Genomic DNA, 18,809 nt, shown 5'->3' on the forward strand with positions numbered 1-18,809 from the left:
GTAATTGATGCTAAAATAAATTCAGCGGGGACATTGCAATGTCGTATTTAACTAATATTCCTTACTTCCACCAGACTGTGCCACATATCATTCAAGAGATCCGTCCTTCATTAATACGGACTCGAAGACTTAACCATTTTCTAAGGCTCTAAATGTTATCTGGAAACAAAATGTGAGGCTAACGTGTACTGGATATAAAAATTGATAACAAAAACTGATCAAAAAGGGGCTTGGAATTAAAAAGAGCCCAACTACACTCTGACATTTGTGAATGCTTTTTTAACTTGTACATTTATTTCTTTCACTCCTGACAAATTAAGAGGGATTACCTAAGGTACGCCAAGTTCGTCTAAGACACATCCAGGCAGAATATTCGGAACTGGTAGAATCAAGGCGATATGACCGTTATCACGAACTTCACCGTTATCTGGACCACACGGTTTCTCTTCGCATGCACAAAGATTAATGTGATAACAAGAATATTTCTGCCACTAAATGATGATTCAAGCACAAAAAAACTAGGGGGCTAATTATACACACAGATAGCGATTCAAAAGTTGCCACAAGACATTTGATTATTCACTTGAAAAATACTTCCGCAAAAAAATTGATACAGTAAAATAAATCACCATAAGACGGCTGTCGCCAAACCATTTTAGAGTGATTGCCGAAATTTTATGAGATTAGTCTCACAACGCGGAAGACAACTATTCTAATTACCCTATGATTACCTTTTCAATCCTAAAATGAGAAATTCAAACTTGCACCTGAGTTCAAATCGAACAACTTCCGCGTGAATTTAAGGTAAGCCTCTTTTCACTAATAAGATATTCTAAATTGCAATTCCCTATACGGTGCCAATAACAACCCACAACCCGTTTCAACGGATATGCATTATTATCTGGTAAAGGTGACCACATCTGACATTGACGATACTTTTTTTTAACCCGATGTGGTTTACGAAAAAAACGCGCAGAATTAGAACTGACTCTTTACTTGTGAACACGAATTCCCACTCAGACGGCCGAAAAAAAAATGAATTTTGAAGCCTCTTCCGAGGCCACAGCAGATACCACTGCGATACTGCGCCGGACTCGCGGACCTCTTCTCAGAATTGAATTTGCGTCAACTGGCATCGGCACATAACTATCTGAGCACGCGGCACAGATGACGGAGCGTGGGCGCAAGCATTCCTTTCTCTGCGAGGAGGAAAATAGGCGAGTGGATAGAAAGATCGGCAAGATGATAGAGGGGAGGGGGTGAGCGCTTCATCGCTGGCCAAACAAGTGAACCAGTAAGTAACGTGGTCGGTCGTCCCCAAACGAACGCAGACCCCGAAGAAAGAGAGAGATCCATTTCGTGGAACGGATCGCTGTGTGCCCCGGCCAATGATTTTCCCTCCATTCTTCCATGAAAGAGAGCGAATCCTCCGATCAGTCGAATATATTTAACGGAGCGAGATCCGTAATGCACCGGGACAGCTCGTCGAACTTCCCCGCGCAACAACAAATCACCTACTAACTGACCCGCATTGCTGGTTGTTTATATTTTTTTAAAGCTGCCATCAGCTACTTACGAATCAAATTCATGAAGCCATTGGGACAAAACAAGACAAACTTCTCCATATCGACAGAATCTCTATAGCGTACCAGCTGACTACAATTAGATGTGACTACGTATATACTTGCGAAGAAATTTTGAATAAATACCTTCCATACCTATTGCATTTCTAAGAAGTATCAGCTGACTACAATCCGTTGGGCAAAGTTATCTATTTAATAACAAAATTTATGAAGCAATTTGGTCTAATTCTCGGAATAAATTGAAATTCTAAAGAGTACAATTGCAGTTAGTAGGAAACAGTTATCTATGATGCACTTAAGGCGTTAGGTCTACGTTAAATGAATGCTATAGAAATGAAACACCACAATCTTATAACATCAATTATTTTTCCCTCATATAACCCGTATCCAAGTACAAAGATGTACTTAGAATTCTATTCGCGACTGACAATAATCTCTCTTAGTAATTTGATGACGGCCTGGTATCACAGGGGAAGAGGTGGAACTTCGGTTACACAAGGAAGTCTGAAACGGCGTTATTCATTTTAAACTTACGGCATCATCACAGAAATTTAAGAGGTAATAATGGTGAACATTTTAAGAAGTTGATATTAGTGAACAAATACCTGTACGCCAAAAATAAAAATTTATAATCTGAGAGATACTGTGGCAAAAATTTCAAACATAACATTAGGCAAATATTGAGAAAGGACAATCCTATTCAACCTAAATTTTTCTGGATGATATCGTTAAGCCTTAGACGATAATATGTAACAAAGAAAACCGGTCGAGCGCGAGTGATTGGTCATCTTAACACAGTAATCTCTCTCTTCAATCATCCCATCGGCCACGAAATTATTCTACTAAACTGTACTCACCTCGAGAGCATCCTGCGCCGTCTGCAAGTATTCGCGGAGCATGTCCTCTTGGATAGCCCGCCACTCCTGCCTCGGGTCCTCCAGTTGGGTTGATTCTGCAACAGAAGCACGGACATTGAAATTTTAGAACCACACGTAAACGTAACGTTCAAGAATCAACACTAACCTCCAATTACACAAGCAAAATGTTTAATTTCATTTTCGGGAAGATAAACCATAGCATAAAGAATCCCGATATGAGCATCAACAATTCTCATCATCATCACGGTACGTGCCCCATCGGTGTTAACTACTGTACATTGCAAAAGCAAGGATACCCGAGTTCGGAGAAGCGTAGTAAAGTAACGGGTCCTCCGACTACAATGCGGTTTGTAACAAATACAACTCATTTTAATCTGCTTTTATTGTGCATAACAAAAAGCTTCTATAGTCAATAAAAAAAGGCAAGTTTATAAACCAAAAAAAGATAAAGTACCAGTTTTCCGGCACTCAAATCACGATCGGGTGGTAGTTATAGCTCAAGGCAAACTATCAATCCTACTACAGTTTGAATCTGTACTCTCGAGACAATAACTTGGCTCCTCAATGAACCAGAATCTCAAAAATGACATCCACACCTGCCAAACCCCCGAAGTGCATCAAGCAGTTAAATTAAAAATGGAATACCCATAGAGCATGAGACTGTGGAATCGAGCTGAAATCAAACAGTGGGCACAACTAATACGCCGAACACTAGGCGGGATATTCATTTGGGAAGGGAAAACACTTACGGTTGACATGATCGATGTAGTAGACGCCGATCTGTGGGTCGTAAGCCTCCTCCCATCCAAGGGGCAGCTCGTTGCCGATGCAGTCCGCAAACGTCTGTGGCTTGGTAAACCTAGAAGCGAAGAGCAAAGAAAATGAGTCTCCCAGATACATTATCAATCGAACGTTATGAGTCGCGCGCAAAGCAATAGCACCCATCACGCAAATCCTCTAACCTTCGGTAAAACATTATTAATGGCATAATAAGACAACACTCCGCAGTAAATTCATGTATATGGACCGTCATCACTGGCCCCGAAGCGAACACAAGATTCTAACAAAAACACAGATGAAATACCAAATTTCATAAAATAAGCCTCGAAAATGCATACCAAAACTGGAATTTGATCATTCATTGTACTCATTGACTACTATCTACCAACTAACAACTAATTCAGAAAATTGAACAACAGCATTTGCGGAAGAATGAAAGGTGGTAGATGGCAGTCTAAATTTCAGTTCACATTAGCGCTGATGAAAAAAATCTGAAAATAATTGCGCTAAAGCTCTAATAAAAAAACTTCCAATTACGAAGATTATGACAGGTAAAACGACCTATTGTTACACCCGAGCACGACAAGGAATTGCATCTGAATCAATAATTACCGCTTACAATGGCATCACAGCATCATTCACTGCAGTCATCCATAGTGTTTCAATAGAGGCACGATCGCAAATGATAAGTACTTACGATGCGTGACATGAATCGAACGAAGATTAGCATTTTAAGTCTACAAGTACGACAGTTCTGAGATTAACAAATTCGAATACGAATCGTCTAGTGATTAACCATTCATAGGAAACGGGCGGCGAAGTACCATAATATACCAAGATTAGACTTACGGGGGGAAATTTATTTCAAGCGTTGACAAGGTATGAAACAATGGTATGAAGCGATGGCAAGATATCCAAGAAGAGGTATGAAAGAGAACGTGAAAAACGAAATTAAGTTGGGCTATCGAACGACGCGAGGAATCGTGGTGGAGCAAATCAACAACATCGGATCACTTTTCAACTCTTGAGCAACTTCTCGATCACGCAATCCTAAAAACGAACGAGGGCAAACAAACAAACGAAGCCCCAATGACGACTTCGTACTAGTCAGCAGTCAGTATTCCGAAAGAGAACACGAGTTCTTTGACGGTAAAGAAAGCACAAGGCGGAACTTTTTCAGAAAAAGAACGGACAAAACAGGGGGGAGAAATACTTTCAGCACACATTCGAATACAGAGTGTAATCGTTAAAACTCATCTTTTTCACAATATGAATGGGGAAACATGAAGATTTACTCACAACAATCGGATTTATACGGCAATGTAGTTGCCTAAGGCGTGACTTCGTGCATTCGATAATCACTATATTGAAAAGCAAAGACTCGGCAATTACACATAATTTATTTATTCGACTACAGTAGAACGCCATCATCAGGTACAAAATTATCGCAACAAACACAGGTATGAGCACAGCGAATTAAGTCTTTGATTTTTAATAAAATTATACGGTATTGTATCAAAACTACATTTATTGTAACCAAAACTTGAAATGTAAGAGGAATTATATCTCCAGCCACAATCAGATGTAAACGGTAATGCATAAAAACAACATTTTTAAGGAAAAATCATTAAATACAGAGGGAATTATCTCTCCTGCTCACAAATTACAATTTACGGTAATGCATCAAAATTCGATTTTTTAATAAAAACACATTAAATGTATCAAACTCGATTTTAAACAAAAATATTATTGAATGCAGAGGGAATAACAATACCTCCTGCTTACAATAACAACACACGGTAATGCATCTAAATTCGTTTTTTTTTTTTGGAAAAACCCATACAATGAGTAGGGAATTATATCTCCTGCTTACATTCGGATACATACGGTAATGCATCAACGCCGGGAAACAGGCCACAAACCTTCCCCCACCTTCCCTACCCCCTTTGCCTCCCACTTGTCCCATCCCCTCCCCGGCCAGGAAATTCCTCACCACCCTCCCCCCTCCCCGCCCCTCACCCGCATTCCATCGTGGACGAGTCACCCGCAGCAGCGAACCCCCCCACCTCCCCCTTTCCCACCCTCCCCGCCGCCGGCGAGCTAAAACGCCTCCCTCCCCCCGCCCACCTTACCGCACTCGGCTTCACCTCGTTGTCACCACGGCGGAAGGAAGGCTATGACGGAATGTAAACAGCAAAGCGCTTTCCGCAAAAGGAAATTCATGGCGCGGGGGACTAAATGCGACAGCGGAGAGGAGAGATAGAAAGGGGCGGGGATGAAAGGGGTGGGGATGAAAGGGGCGGGGATGAAAGGGGTGGGGATGAAAGGGGCGGCAAGGGAAGGGGTGAGGGTTGCCCATTGACGCGCTCCGATGTGCAGCACTTACTATTCACGCCCGATTTCGGGGGTGGGATAGGGGGGCGGGGGAGGAAGAGTCGAGGATCAATGAGAAAGTCTCCGGGAAACATTGGAGACGGCCAAAATTCTTGAGCACACCTCATCTCCATACAAACCCCATTGAGCGAATCATTATTTGCGTTCAGTGGCTAGGGCAGTGATGGTCAAACTGCGGGACCAGAAGCGGACGCCTGAAATATTTTGTCATCATTCCGAATAGGAGGCATAAAAAATAATACACGCCATAAGAACAAATATACATTTTATTCTTATTTATTTCTTTCTTGATAAATATCAGTATCGACATACAGACAGTCATTTATCTTGTCATATTCAGAATGAGAGACAAAGGCTAACACCAGATGGCAGACCTTGGTTCGATCCAAACTAGGAAACTTTTAGAAATGCAGTCATAGTTTCACTCATCACATTATCCGTCATAATATTTCAGTCAGTAGTAGGGCTACTTATCACAAAAAAAATATAAAAAATTGTGAAATTATGTATCATTCTTGTATGTTAATAAATTAGATTGACCCGCCGAAAGTTCTCCTCTTAAAAGAGTTACTATCACAACTCCAGGGGTTCATGGCCAGGAAGAAAATAGTTTAGTGTAAACCGAGCGGTTCCCCAATTCAAATTCCCAATGAAGCCTTTACACGCCCCTAACAAAAATCTTGGAAGTGATGGGAAGGCTGGGGTAATACACTGGCCTCCTACTCTGAATGTGAGAAAATTACACCCCTGAGGCTAATGTTGAAGTGAGCTAAGTTTTACTTAATAAAATAAACCTTCAGGTTGAATCACTTGCGTGAATGGTTATTTTAGTCCGGCTAAATAATGCGATCCTATTGGGAAACGACTACTAGTCATTTTAAGAATGACATTCAATATTCGCTATTCTCACTACGCTCTACCGACTGCCGATAAAAATAGTCTTACCTAAATCCGGAAAACCAACTGTCCGAAAAATCCACAGAGGAAAAATCATTCGCCTTGACCGGGATTCGAACCCGGATCCCTCGATTTCCGGCCGAGTGCTTTAGCCAGTTAAGCTACCGAGGCGTCATTTTCCCGTGTAAGTAAGTATTAATTAATATACATATATATGGTGCGCTGCGATCAATCTCTGGAGTGTTTGGCAATGGTCGAATATCCCTACCCATCTTACATTAAGCTATATGCAGGTGCTACCACAATACACCACACTCAAGTGGCGGATGCTAGTCCTAAGAAAGCATACACATCAAGAAAAGCCAAATGCACCTGATGACGGAAAGACGATGAGATGATGTGGCTCTGACTATTTAAGCATCGAAAAGAATGGATTTAGATTTCAGGGATCACCACAGGGACTTAAAACCTCATGTAACCCTATAAATGGGACAAATAACGAACTGAGACGTGAAGCGTTTTCTGTGTTCTATTTGTACGATTTCTTAGGGTTCTTTTCACGTTTACGAGTCCCGTCACACGGCAAACTATTCTACTCCATTCCCGTGATTCTAGATTGGACGTGTTCGCACCGCTTGCATGTACCGTGCATGCATCAGTATATCCTAAAGAGGTATTACAGAGATTCGCACGGCAAAACTTCATTCAACGACGACAAAAACACAGCTACACCACCACGCCCCCCGAGCGAAGGAGAACGTTGGGAACCAGTCGATGACGATTCCTAGCAAACAAGTTCTCGGACACATTTCAAAAGAAAAAAGGGAAGCTTTCCACATCGTTCAATTCGACGAACAGTGTCGCGAAACAACTGCTAATTCAGACTAGGTTTACCAAATAAAGAACCCCCAACCTGAGCTAAGTACTCTCATTTCTTCAGCTTGATGCACGACGTCCACCATAGTTTCGATAGGCAATTACATTACTTACAGCTCTTCTTTATCATTAGAAGATGATGTGTCATCATCTTCTAAGACATATTCAACATTAGAATCTCGGTTGGCATTGGATTACTTAGGAGCGTATCTTTTTACTATTTTTTTGGTTCTTCTTATTAATTTTTCTATACTCTTAATTTCAGCATAATAACAATGAGTCGAGATAACTTGCATGAGAGGTATCTTTACAGCATGTATAAACGGAAAAAGGAAAATAATGTCAACTTTCTAGAGTCCGATCGAACCCAAGGTCAGAATAGCGACCATCAGGATCCGAAGAAATTCTTCTACCATTCTAAAAAATAGGTGCACACATCAATAAAACTATTGGCCAACCAGCTACAGCAAACTCCTTGGCATAGGACACTAGAGTACGCCGAAAAATGCACCCATCGAGAGGATGCAATATCAAAACACGATTCAGGTAAAAAATGAAGAGAGGCGGGAAAATAAAATTTCCTTCTAATTTTCTAAAATTAAGTACAAACTTGGGTGCCAAAACGGCCTCTTAAAGAAATTATAAACTATACATTTTGAATTATAAGTTGAGAAATCAGCTCTTCAAAAGCAATCTTGAGGAGACTTTACCTAAATAAGGTTACGGTTGAGAGGGCTTAAGTGCTATAATTAGAACAATAATTGAATTTGAAAAACGTATTATCAGCCCTCGTGGCGGAAAAAGGCTTTAAGAAACACAAAATAAGCACTAGTTTGAATTTCATAGTATGATATACTATTTAAATATCCAGACGAGTGCAGGTATGAATACTTAAACCAGGTGACGTGGGCTTCATAACTGACGGCATTCCAACACACTGACAAGTAGAGGGGCAGGGGAAGTGGTCACGTTTTTCTCCGCTACTACGACATACATTTACTTTCCAGCTTGGCATGGCCTCGGGAAAACGACTTCCTTTAGTCTGGGAATGCCTTTAAAATTATGCACAGACTCTCACGTCGATTAAGACCAACAGATCGCGTTCTTTCCGTAAAATTACTTGAAATACAGGAGGAAGGAGTTGCAGAACTCAAACATTGGAATTGGAAACCTAATTTGAATTTTTTCACAGACCGCCACAGCAGAACTTGACATAAGAGCCGCCACTATTACACAGGGGAATATCAAGCAAAACATACCATTAAAGCGCAGTTACAGGAAAATACTTTCCGAAATTTCCTTCAAGATAAAAGAGAAATAAGCAACAAGTTCATTTGGAAATGCTTTGACTGCATCAACTAACTGCAGTTTCAATAACATCCCTTTTTATGAAGTCACTAACATGAAAGAGCTTCAAATTAAATCAGACGACCTGCCCATGTTCAAAACCGAAAACTCCCGAGTTCCAACAATAGATATGATAGTTCTAAAACGGCATGTTTTCCTCGCGGCATACCGCTAAAACCAAGACTGCACATTTTAGCGCATGACAGCTTGGTTTTCGAATATTATTCCGAACACCTGCAGATAACTAACACCAGAGGGACAGCTTGCTTCCTTGACCATACCACCGGTGACTAAAAAGTGATAAAAACCGTACTTTCCAACGAGACAGCGGCGTAACTGACCATCCAGTAGCTCACTGAAAGAGTCCACCAATTAGCGAGGTGCCCTCTGCGGAGGCCCGAGGAAGAGGCAAGGAGGGGGGGGATTCCGAATAAGGAATGTGCTTTCATCGGAGGCATTTCGATGATGAAAGGAGGGTGCGCGCACGTTTCGGGGGCTGGCGAGTCCCTCGCGGCGAGGCGAAGAGGTCGGCCGGCCGGAGTGAAAGCGCTCGCCGGTGATTTCGCGGAGACACGACGATTGATACATTCCTCGAGCACCAACCAACTCTGCAAAGGCAGCGGCGGGGTGAAGGGAGGGAAAGAGAAGACGAGGAGGCGGGCGGGGGAAAGCACTTCTTCTCAAAGAAAATGCCAAGTCGCCTCCGCCGAGGAGTGTATGCGTGGAATGCGAACCCAGAGTCACGTTACTTCCTACTACACAGCCACAACTCATGAGCACCGAGAGCCACCTCGGCTCGCATCTGCCCATTTTCCCTTTTGGCGATGGCGGTCTAGACGATTCCGGGGTGGCTGCAACGGCTGATACAAGCAAAGTCTACAGGGGCCATATACATTTATTAAGAATGTATTTCGCAGATCAATCCTCCTACACGTCGAAGCACTCATCTAGTTATGAATCAGGGCGCTCTTTAAGGCTGTCATTTTCGGCGATTACGTCATTTTCATTAAATGTAAACTCATAACAACTACAACCGATTCGAGAACACCTCGCCTCGCACGTATCTCTCTTTATTTTTCCTCAGTTCCCAGCCAGAATTCGGCTGTCTCCTGGGTGTTTCACTTTTTTGTAGTTTCATGCAGCTAAAACAATCACTTTTTAAAATTTTGTATGAGTCATGGCATAGTTAATTAGGGTGATTAGGGATGTGGGTAGGGTTTAGGCACATTTGGGATATAGGTATTTTGGTTTATCAGGTATGTCGTAATCCCAGAGATTTTCCAATAGAGGGTTTTTGGTAGCAGCGAATGAATTTTCGAATTTTTTAAAAGTGCGATTTCAAATATGTTAATATTGGACACAGTTGAAGATCTTTCCTGATATTCCTGTTGCTTATAAACCACGGTGCGTTTATTATTTTTCGAATGATTTTGTTTTCAGCGACCTGGATCTTTTTAATATGAGATGGCGCCGCATTAAGCCAAGCCGGTGATGCGTATGTTAGAATGGGCTTAATCGTTGAGTTGTATAACAGGATAGCCAACGGCCATTACACGTACAATTCACCGATTCGAGATTCATCGAAGAGAACCAATATCTGGTCGGCTCTGCCCCTAAATCCGAATCCACTGACCACTCCGCAAGCCGCCTCAATAGTTGCGGCGAGCGGTGTTAGGACCAAAGCCGAGAACAAAAAAAGAAAGGAGATACGTGTACCAAGTCTCACCGAATATTTACTTTACTAGTACTTTGTCGTTTGGGGATAAAATCGAATTCCGACATCCAACCGTTCATCTCCCTTTATATATCGAATCTATCGGCTAATATTCATGACGGATATGCATTCGTAATAGTTCTCTATTTCAGTGAATGGACTCTCATAGTCATGCATGGAGAGATTCTTGAAAAATAAAAGTGTTTAGAGAAATAAATTTGCTTTCATTTCCAGTCGATTTAGTAATATACGATCAGTTAATTACGATAAACAAACTGTAAAGATCAGTGTCTCGACTTTATAAAGCGGGAGAATCTTTCGTTTAATACTTTGAAAAGCAAAACAATTAAAAGTTGATTTTGGAGCATATATAGCAACCACTTCGGGAAAGGCATAAGTAAATACTTTGTGCTAAAAAATCTTTCAAGTTTAAAAACTACATAAAATACATGTTTATGTTCGCTTATCCAACTAAAATGTTTGGGAAATATTTAGGATTCAGATGCACCACAGACAGTTTAAACGATTCTTAAACATCTCAAGGTTTTTGAAGTACCGAATAAACGAGAGGTTACATGCATAGAGTCACACCTACAGGCGCAAAGACACCACGTGGAAGAAATTCGCCGCGAAAATTACACATTAATCCATCGGATTCGAACCCTGGCCTCGCAAATTGCCCCAATGCTGGGCTGTCAGCCACAACAACAACAACAATGCATGCGTAATCCGGAATTGAGGAATACGTGACCGAATCCTCGTTACGTCAAATTATTTCTCCCCGCGAATTACCCCTTTCCGTGTACCATTTCTTGGAATGAAAAAGTAACTACAAATTCCAGATTTTCCCTTATCAATGCAAAGCGTGCGATTAGAGTTCTGACAGTGATAAAGGACGATTACGGAGATGCGACTTGAAGTTCGGAGACGGCGGGTTTCTGGGTTTCAACTGTGAAACACGAGTCGTCAATAGCGACCGTTTGGCGCCATAAGTCCCGATTATCGGTGGGAAATCCTGTTTGGTCGGAAATCCTGTTCTATCGGCACACCTTGACTCAAGTTATGCGAGATACGGCATTTTATTACGCAACTTCAGTTCATAATCACGCAGCGAACCTCAAATTCGCGGAAACTCAGGCGGAGAGCAAACCGGGCCTCTTGACATTCGCACATTCCCGAAACAGGCGGGACTTTCTCTCGAAAATATGCACAAACCAAACAGCCCGTTCCAAATTCCAACTCCGGCTGAAGAGAGATTAAAAAACATATCATTCCATATACATAGAGTCAACCTAAGTTACAAGGATTTGAGCCATTCTTAACGTGTTATGATGTAATATTTCCCTTATAAGTAATAAGACAAAAAAGTTTACAAATTAGGTTCAAGGAACCTGAATTTGTGATCATTTAAATTCGGCAGATAAGGCAATAGCTTTTCATGAGAGAATCCATTGGCACGAATTTTTATGCTCATAAAAAAACTGAACGAGACAGGCAAAATAACCGAAACGAAGAGATGCAATATGAATAACCTTTTTGGAGTGACATTGTATTCCATAAAATCAGGAAATCGACTTCACGAGTGGGATACAATAATAACAACAGTTAACTGAATAGCCTTTGAAGGCCATGATAATATTCCACACAGAGCCTCACTCGTAATGGAAAAAATCAACGGTACCCTGTCGATTTAATAATAATAATTAACTCATTAATTGCTCTAGTCGTTTTAACTCCTTTGGAACATAGAAATTATTAAAGTGGTGAGCAGTACAATTAACATAGTAATAAACCAATCTGAAAAACAAATAATCAAAGTCTATTCAGTTAACTGTTGTTATTATTATATCCCACTCGTGAAGTCGATTTCCTGATTTTATGGAATCCAATGAAAATCAAATAATGGCACATTCTTTGATGTCAAAACGAAAAGAGTACTTGATGCTATCAATTTTACTAACTTTTCAAGTAAAGCTAGTTTATACGCTGTATACCACGTTCAGGTACTTTAAAGTGGTTCGTAGGAACATTAATGTACTGTACTGCACTTGTTAGTACCAGAAGACGGTGTAAAGAGCGTTGAAACTAGTGAAATCAGCAGAATTAATAATAGAGGACACCATGATGAATTTTTTATTTCATATAATTTTAGCGGCGGATCTTCAACGGGACCGGGAGTTAAGGATACCGGCGGAAATAAGCGAGGGGCATGTTAGTCAAGGTAAAGGAATGTCGGCCGAGTGGCGATGGGTGAGTGGAAAACACAGGAATGCACGGCGACGAAAGTGCGCGCCTCTCCAGCGCACATTTTTTCATCGCGAAATCACGAGGAAAAAGTGAGTCTCGCGCGGCGTGGATGCGTAACACGCATTCCCACACCAGGGGGCAATATTCCTGTCAACTCCAGTTAGATGTCGCCCTCATTCGCATACGCGGACAGCACAGCGAACAAATAAAATCATAATGTCTGACCAAAAAGTACACTAACACGCATCGATTCAGTCAAATGCATTATCAGTATCATAAAATGATATGTCCAAACATCCATGAGATCAAACCAATGGGACGAAATGCACAGAACTAGTACAGACATGATAAAGCTGAAGTAATGTATCTACGGCTGTTACAGCGCACTCAATGTATATACTTCTTAGAGGAAATTAAAATTAAGACTTTGCTAAACGTAGAGGCTAACCCTAAAGACCTTACGTATACTGTAACCAGATCAACTTTATTACCTTATTTTTTTTTGTATCCAAGATTTTAAGTTGTTTTTCTCTGTCTCTTTTTATCCCTTTCTTTAACTGCACTTCAGGCTCTGCCTTTTAAATCGTTTTGTGGATTGGTGATCGATCAACGACAGAATTAGGAACTATACTAAAGCAGGAGAACCGTTAAATACGAAAAAGAAAGAAGGCGAGCCTTCAGCGGCAATGGTGTATGATACCTAATTAAGTATTCTGAGGAAGAATGGTTTCTCTTACCGGGAAAATCAACAGAAATTACTTTTGAGCAATGCACAGTCCAGCGTTCAGATTGAATTGTTCAGAACTAGGAATTAACTTATACATGACAATTCTATGCTCGAAGTTAAATAACCTGATAGTCTCCAATAATGACCTGACTGGAGAGTATACTTTGGCGAGGCATAATGAACATGAACCTTTCTGATACACAAACGTGAACATGGTGCGTAATGGCAATTCAAAGAGAAAATAAAATCTCCAAGGATTACGTACAATTTTCACTTTAATGCGCATTCGACGCTTCTTGGGACAGTTTTAAAATGGTTATTACAGGAAAAGGTAGAAGATGTACATTTTTGCTGATAACTATAAAGAAAAAAAATCACCCTAGCTTCACTTTTCACGCCCTTAACCGAAGAAGGCGCCGTCATTTATCACGAAATTAGTGATCATGCTGACTTTGAAATTCCATCATCGGATTTAAATAAAGTTCATGTGTATGAACTCGAACGTTCATGAGTGGGAACTCGAACTTCATCTGAGCAAATGCACGGCGGTACATTTCTTGCGGAGATCGTTCAACTATCCCTGTGTATATGCTGTGGATGGTGTTAACACAAAGGCGTCTGATGAAATAATGATCAATTCCATCCGAGTGAGTTCATAACAACCAGAGCATGCTTGTTTGTGATTTCACAACTTGTTAAATGTAAAAGAGGACATCACATTCCTAATTTAACCAGTTAAATAATAGTATCATACCCTCAAAAAATGTGGGATCCAGTCAATAAATATTATACACTGGGGACTGATTCGCAAACAATACTAAAAAATCATCGACGGATTGAAATCCTCGACCACCATCACTCGCTACGGCCTGCCAAAGAGGAATTTATGATAATAACTGAATGCCGTGGAAGCATAGCGGATCTGTTTCACGGAAACGAGAAATCGCCCCTGCTTCATACCGGACAGACATTACACGCCACGGCAATTTCACGCTAGTAAACCAAGCGCTGGAGCTTAAAAAGATAAGTCTGATTGCCAGACACTTCACAAGGAGTTTATTCGTCGACCTCGGGAGATAACGAAGGCCGCTCTTATCCGAAAAATTCCTCGAGGAATTTCTGAGCGATTACGCTCGCGGAGTTAATATCGGTGAAGAGGAGCGGCAGCTTCACAACGGCGACTTTCACAAGGTCGTCCAATCTGGTGACTAACACATTGGAATGCGAACAAAGCTTCCTCAAATTGAGGCTTCGAAGGAATAGGGAGAGATAAGATTTCCAAGGAGCCACCGACGCATCAAGGCGGAGATACGTACTACAATAATGAGTTTACCCACATTCGCTACACAGCCTTTTTGCGCCACAACTTGAGCCATTTGCGCCACAACTTGAGCACTGATTCATTCAACCTATTCTAAAAGCTACTGTAAATTATTTTTCCATACGCTTTGAAGCATTATTTTTCCCACTCACAGTCGAATGACTTTGATGGCATGTTAAGTTTTAAAATCTGTTAAATATGACATGTATTACTAAGCAAAATCAAACGAAAACTCATGAAAAAACAGCAAAAAATACATCGTCAATCAGCACAGCGAATCCTTGAGGTAAAAATATCACATAGGCATCTCACTTTCCTTCTGTTTGGTGGTTAATTCAATAATTTCGTGCCTGCAGTAATGTAAATACGTCACGTGAATGAGCTAAGTCATCCGACTCAGTTCAGTCGACTCAACTTGCAGGAATGTTTCTGAGAAGGGCACTTGAGAATTTGTTTTCAATTCATCATTCCGGAAAATTCCAAGAAATACTTTACGAAATGGGAATCGGGCTGGAGTGTTGATTGCCAGCCTGCAAGTCCGAGTTCAAATCCCGTACTCGATGAGAATTTCTGAAAGACTTGTTCCAGTGCCTAGAGGTTCGTGCTTCTCTTGGCCTCTTTCGCGAATTATATGCCAGCTATTTTCGACACCGGGTTTTTCTCCACACTTCCTTCCCTCTTGACGCAAATGACCTCAAGTGGCGGTCGTATCCTCAAAGTACCATAACATGAAAAGTTGAGCTAATAAGTCGATCGGACATCAGGTCAAACTAATCACTGGATTGTCGTTAGATTGTGATGATTACGAAATACTAATATAATAAAGGTGCGGGGAAATATATATGCATGATAATTCAAATATTCTTATGACACATCCGCCATGGTGAATGAGTTTAAAGCAGCATAGTTATGAGATTACAGGTCATTACTTTTGCTTCAGGAGGCGGCCTACGAATCCAACGCTCAAAAATTACGGAAAATTCAACATAATGAAATGGCAATGATGAAGGGCAACAAGCCATTTCTATGATTAGATCAATCATTCAATTTCGGCGTATGCTTTCTTGTCAAGGAGGAGCACCAGCTCGGGCGACGCAGCGTGCCGGAATCGCCACTCCCACTGGAAAGAGAATGCCTCCAAAAGGCGGCAGTTCCCCAAGGGATGGACGGAAAGAATGTCCTCAGCATTTCGTAACATCTGCGAAACGTCCCCGAAAGAGCCAAAGAGGCACGCACACGGGCGTGACGTCAATCCCTTGAAGAAATTATGGCGCAGCTCGACACACAGCTAGCTACCAGGCGATTCCTGGAGACAAGAGGCACTTCCTTTCGTGGAGGCATTCACCGACAACGCACGCTAACAATTGCGGCATTCTGGGTCAAGGTGAGGTCACGGCAAGGTCAACAGTCGCACCCAAGTTAAAAGACCGAAGCAGCGTAAGGGATGAGGTGGCGGGGCGTTGAGCCCGAAGGGGAGGGACTCTTATTCTTTCGAATCTGACATTGGGAAAAGACATTTCTGGCATTTTCGCACGCGGCCATGATTTAAACTTACATGACCTACAGTCATTCCTTGTAAAAACTACATTAATTACAAACCGTTAGGAAATGCTTGCAATGTAATAACAGAGAGTTGATTTAGGGTTAATCCGGTGGAATTTTATTATATTGCAAATTAAAACTTACCGGCAATTTTCCACCAACACTTATGTTCACATGACCGGTTGCAACGCATATTGTAATGTTGTCTCATCAGCATTAATGGCAGCTAAGTTTTAATTTACAATGCTAAGTGAGTGTTATTGTCTTGGGTTGGAAGGGGCGATGAACGCTAGGGAGAAGCTCTCACCACCTGCATGAATGTGTACTCATAATTTTCATCGTTGTATACTATATTCGAACGTGGGGTATTATGCAGATCCTTCCACCTTGAAATTGCCCGCTCATTGCTTTGTTTCATTAAGGAAATTGGTTGACTTGAATCAGAAAATTGCGAAAAAAATATCCCGTGAGAAAATCATTTTCCATCAAATTGAGGACTCGAGAAAAAGTATCAGGCCTTGAATTGTAACCACTGACTATACTTTAAATTCCCAACATTTTCTAATTAACTAACTTTCATCGGCATTATTCAGAAATCGGGTAGTTTCAAAGTTGGCATCCCCTTTCGGTAACACTCACTCCCAGCACCATTGACAGAGGACTTCTCATGCCGATTGCATTAGAGCTATGGGAAACTTAAAAAATCTCAACGGCTGATATCACTCTGGTAACACTAAAGCCCACAGCTACAGGCAAACTTGCAATACCATCAGAATCTAAGCAAGCCGATTCGAATTTAGGACGTAACTGCCTACTTACTACCGATTGGAAATAGAAGATTAGAACAAAACAGAAGTTAAAGGATGGACAATTTTGCAGTAAATCAATTTTTAGGAGATCATTATTTTACATTTAATCCAAACTTTGTGAATATATACCTTCAAAAATATCGATCAAGATGAACATCGACAGAAATCAGCATAAATAATACAAACGAGAATTTGATATATATACACATAAAATGAAAGTGAGTTAAGAATTGCGAAGTTCAACAAGTTGTATTAAAATACACAATCCGAACGCGACTTAAAGAAAGGCTTGAAATATTTGAAAACTTGACTTTAACAAAGAGGAGCAAATAAGCACATATTAATTACGTCGAAAAATTGGCTAAGAAGCAAAATGAGAAATGACAATAGATTTACACTAAGAAACTTCATTACAAGAATGAACTAAATTTTCCTCCTTAGAGCACTAAAATTTAATGAAATACGAAAATTTGAAGTGAGCCGACTTTGAGAGTGAAATAAGGTGGGTCAAACGTCGTAATTTTTCATTTCATTAGCTCACACATTCTTTTTCGGCATCAAAAACAATGGAAACTAGTGGCTAGACTAGGGGGTCACGGAATAAGAACCGCATACACTGATAAGTAGAATACTTCGGCAAAGGTGATAATCGTTCACCTATTTAACATCATCGCATCTTTACATCAATAATGTGAGGTTTAAAATTACATTATTTTACACACATAACTGAGAAAAAATATAGATCATAATCATTTCTTTCAGTCGGGGCATGTGACAATTTCCCACAATTTCTTCGTCTTCCGCACGCAGTGAAATGCTCGCAGTTATTTCTGCACATAGCCCTTTCCGCTTCCCTTCACCCAGACTATGCGCATAAATGCATGCGACCAGACGCAAGACCCAATGCAAATGTGGCTTCCCTTTTTAACTCTATCACTTCCGGATATCCTAGCACACAGGGGAGTGGCGCGTACTTCGCACGAGACTCACACACACAAGAATGCGACCTGGCCAAGAGCCTTTCTCCTTGGGCTGAAAAAGGAAAACACCACGGCGTAATAACGTTGTTTGCCATCGGCTTCCCCTCCACTCATTTCCACTCTTACTTTTCACCTCCCCTAATACGCTTCAACGGTTAAATAACTAACGCCAATCAATGACGCACGGGAGACGAACCCTCTTTCCGGGGATTATGAGTTTAATCCCTCCCAATCGGTGAGGAGCCGTGGGGCTCAAGGAGATGAACCGACTCTCTACTACATTACATAATTATCTATTATTCTTTGGGAATCTCAAATACTTTCACAGCCACAGCCCATTGCAAGACTTAAGTGATTACCTGCGAAAATTGGAGACAAAAACGAAGAAATAACTGACAAAACATGGCTACAGACTGAAGTACTTCTTGTAAAAGATAGGATAAGAAAAAAAACATAGTTAAAGGGATAATTCCGTGGATAAGAGATGGGTATTTTAGAGAACCAGTATTATTGTAATACCATCTACACTGAGTAGAAGAATTTAAGTGAAACAACTGCGAGGCGAAAAGCAAAAATCTTGGTGGAATTCAGCTTTTTAGAGGAAATACACCAACCTATAGCGGGGTAAAAAGGCTCGAAACATAAGCGGAAGTATAAATGTTAGTAATATCTCCCCACAGTCACAATCCTTTCAAGCTGATGTGGACAAGAAAC

At 41.0% G+C, this 18,809-nt stretch overlaps 1 protein-coding gene across 1 annotated transcript in view; it reads right to left on the reverse strand.

Moving 5' to 3' along the window:
• Positions 1–18,809, reverse strand: part of LOC124163099 (protein kibra) — a 69,558-nt gene that overhangs the window by 28,544 nt on the left and 22,205 nt on the right. The window contains exons 2-3 of the mRNA XM_046539901.1: positions 3,211–3,320; positions 2,441–2,535 (exon numbers count right to left, since the gene is read on the reverse strand). Of these exons, the coding sequence (XP_046395857.1) occupies positions 2,441–2,535; positions 3,211–3,320 (205 nt within the window). The remainder of the gene's footprint in view (positions 1–2,440; positions 2,536–3,210; positions 3,321–18,809) is intronic.

The sequence above is a fragment of the Ischnura elegans genome, chromosome 7 (genome assembly GCF_921293095.1).
Source record: "Ischnura elegans chromosome 7, ioIscEleg1.1, whole genome shotgun sequence".
Lineage (NCBI taxonomy): Eukaryota > Metazoa > Arthropoda > Insecta > Odonata > Coenagrionidae > Ischnura > Ischnura elegans.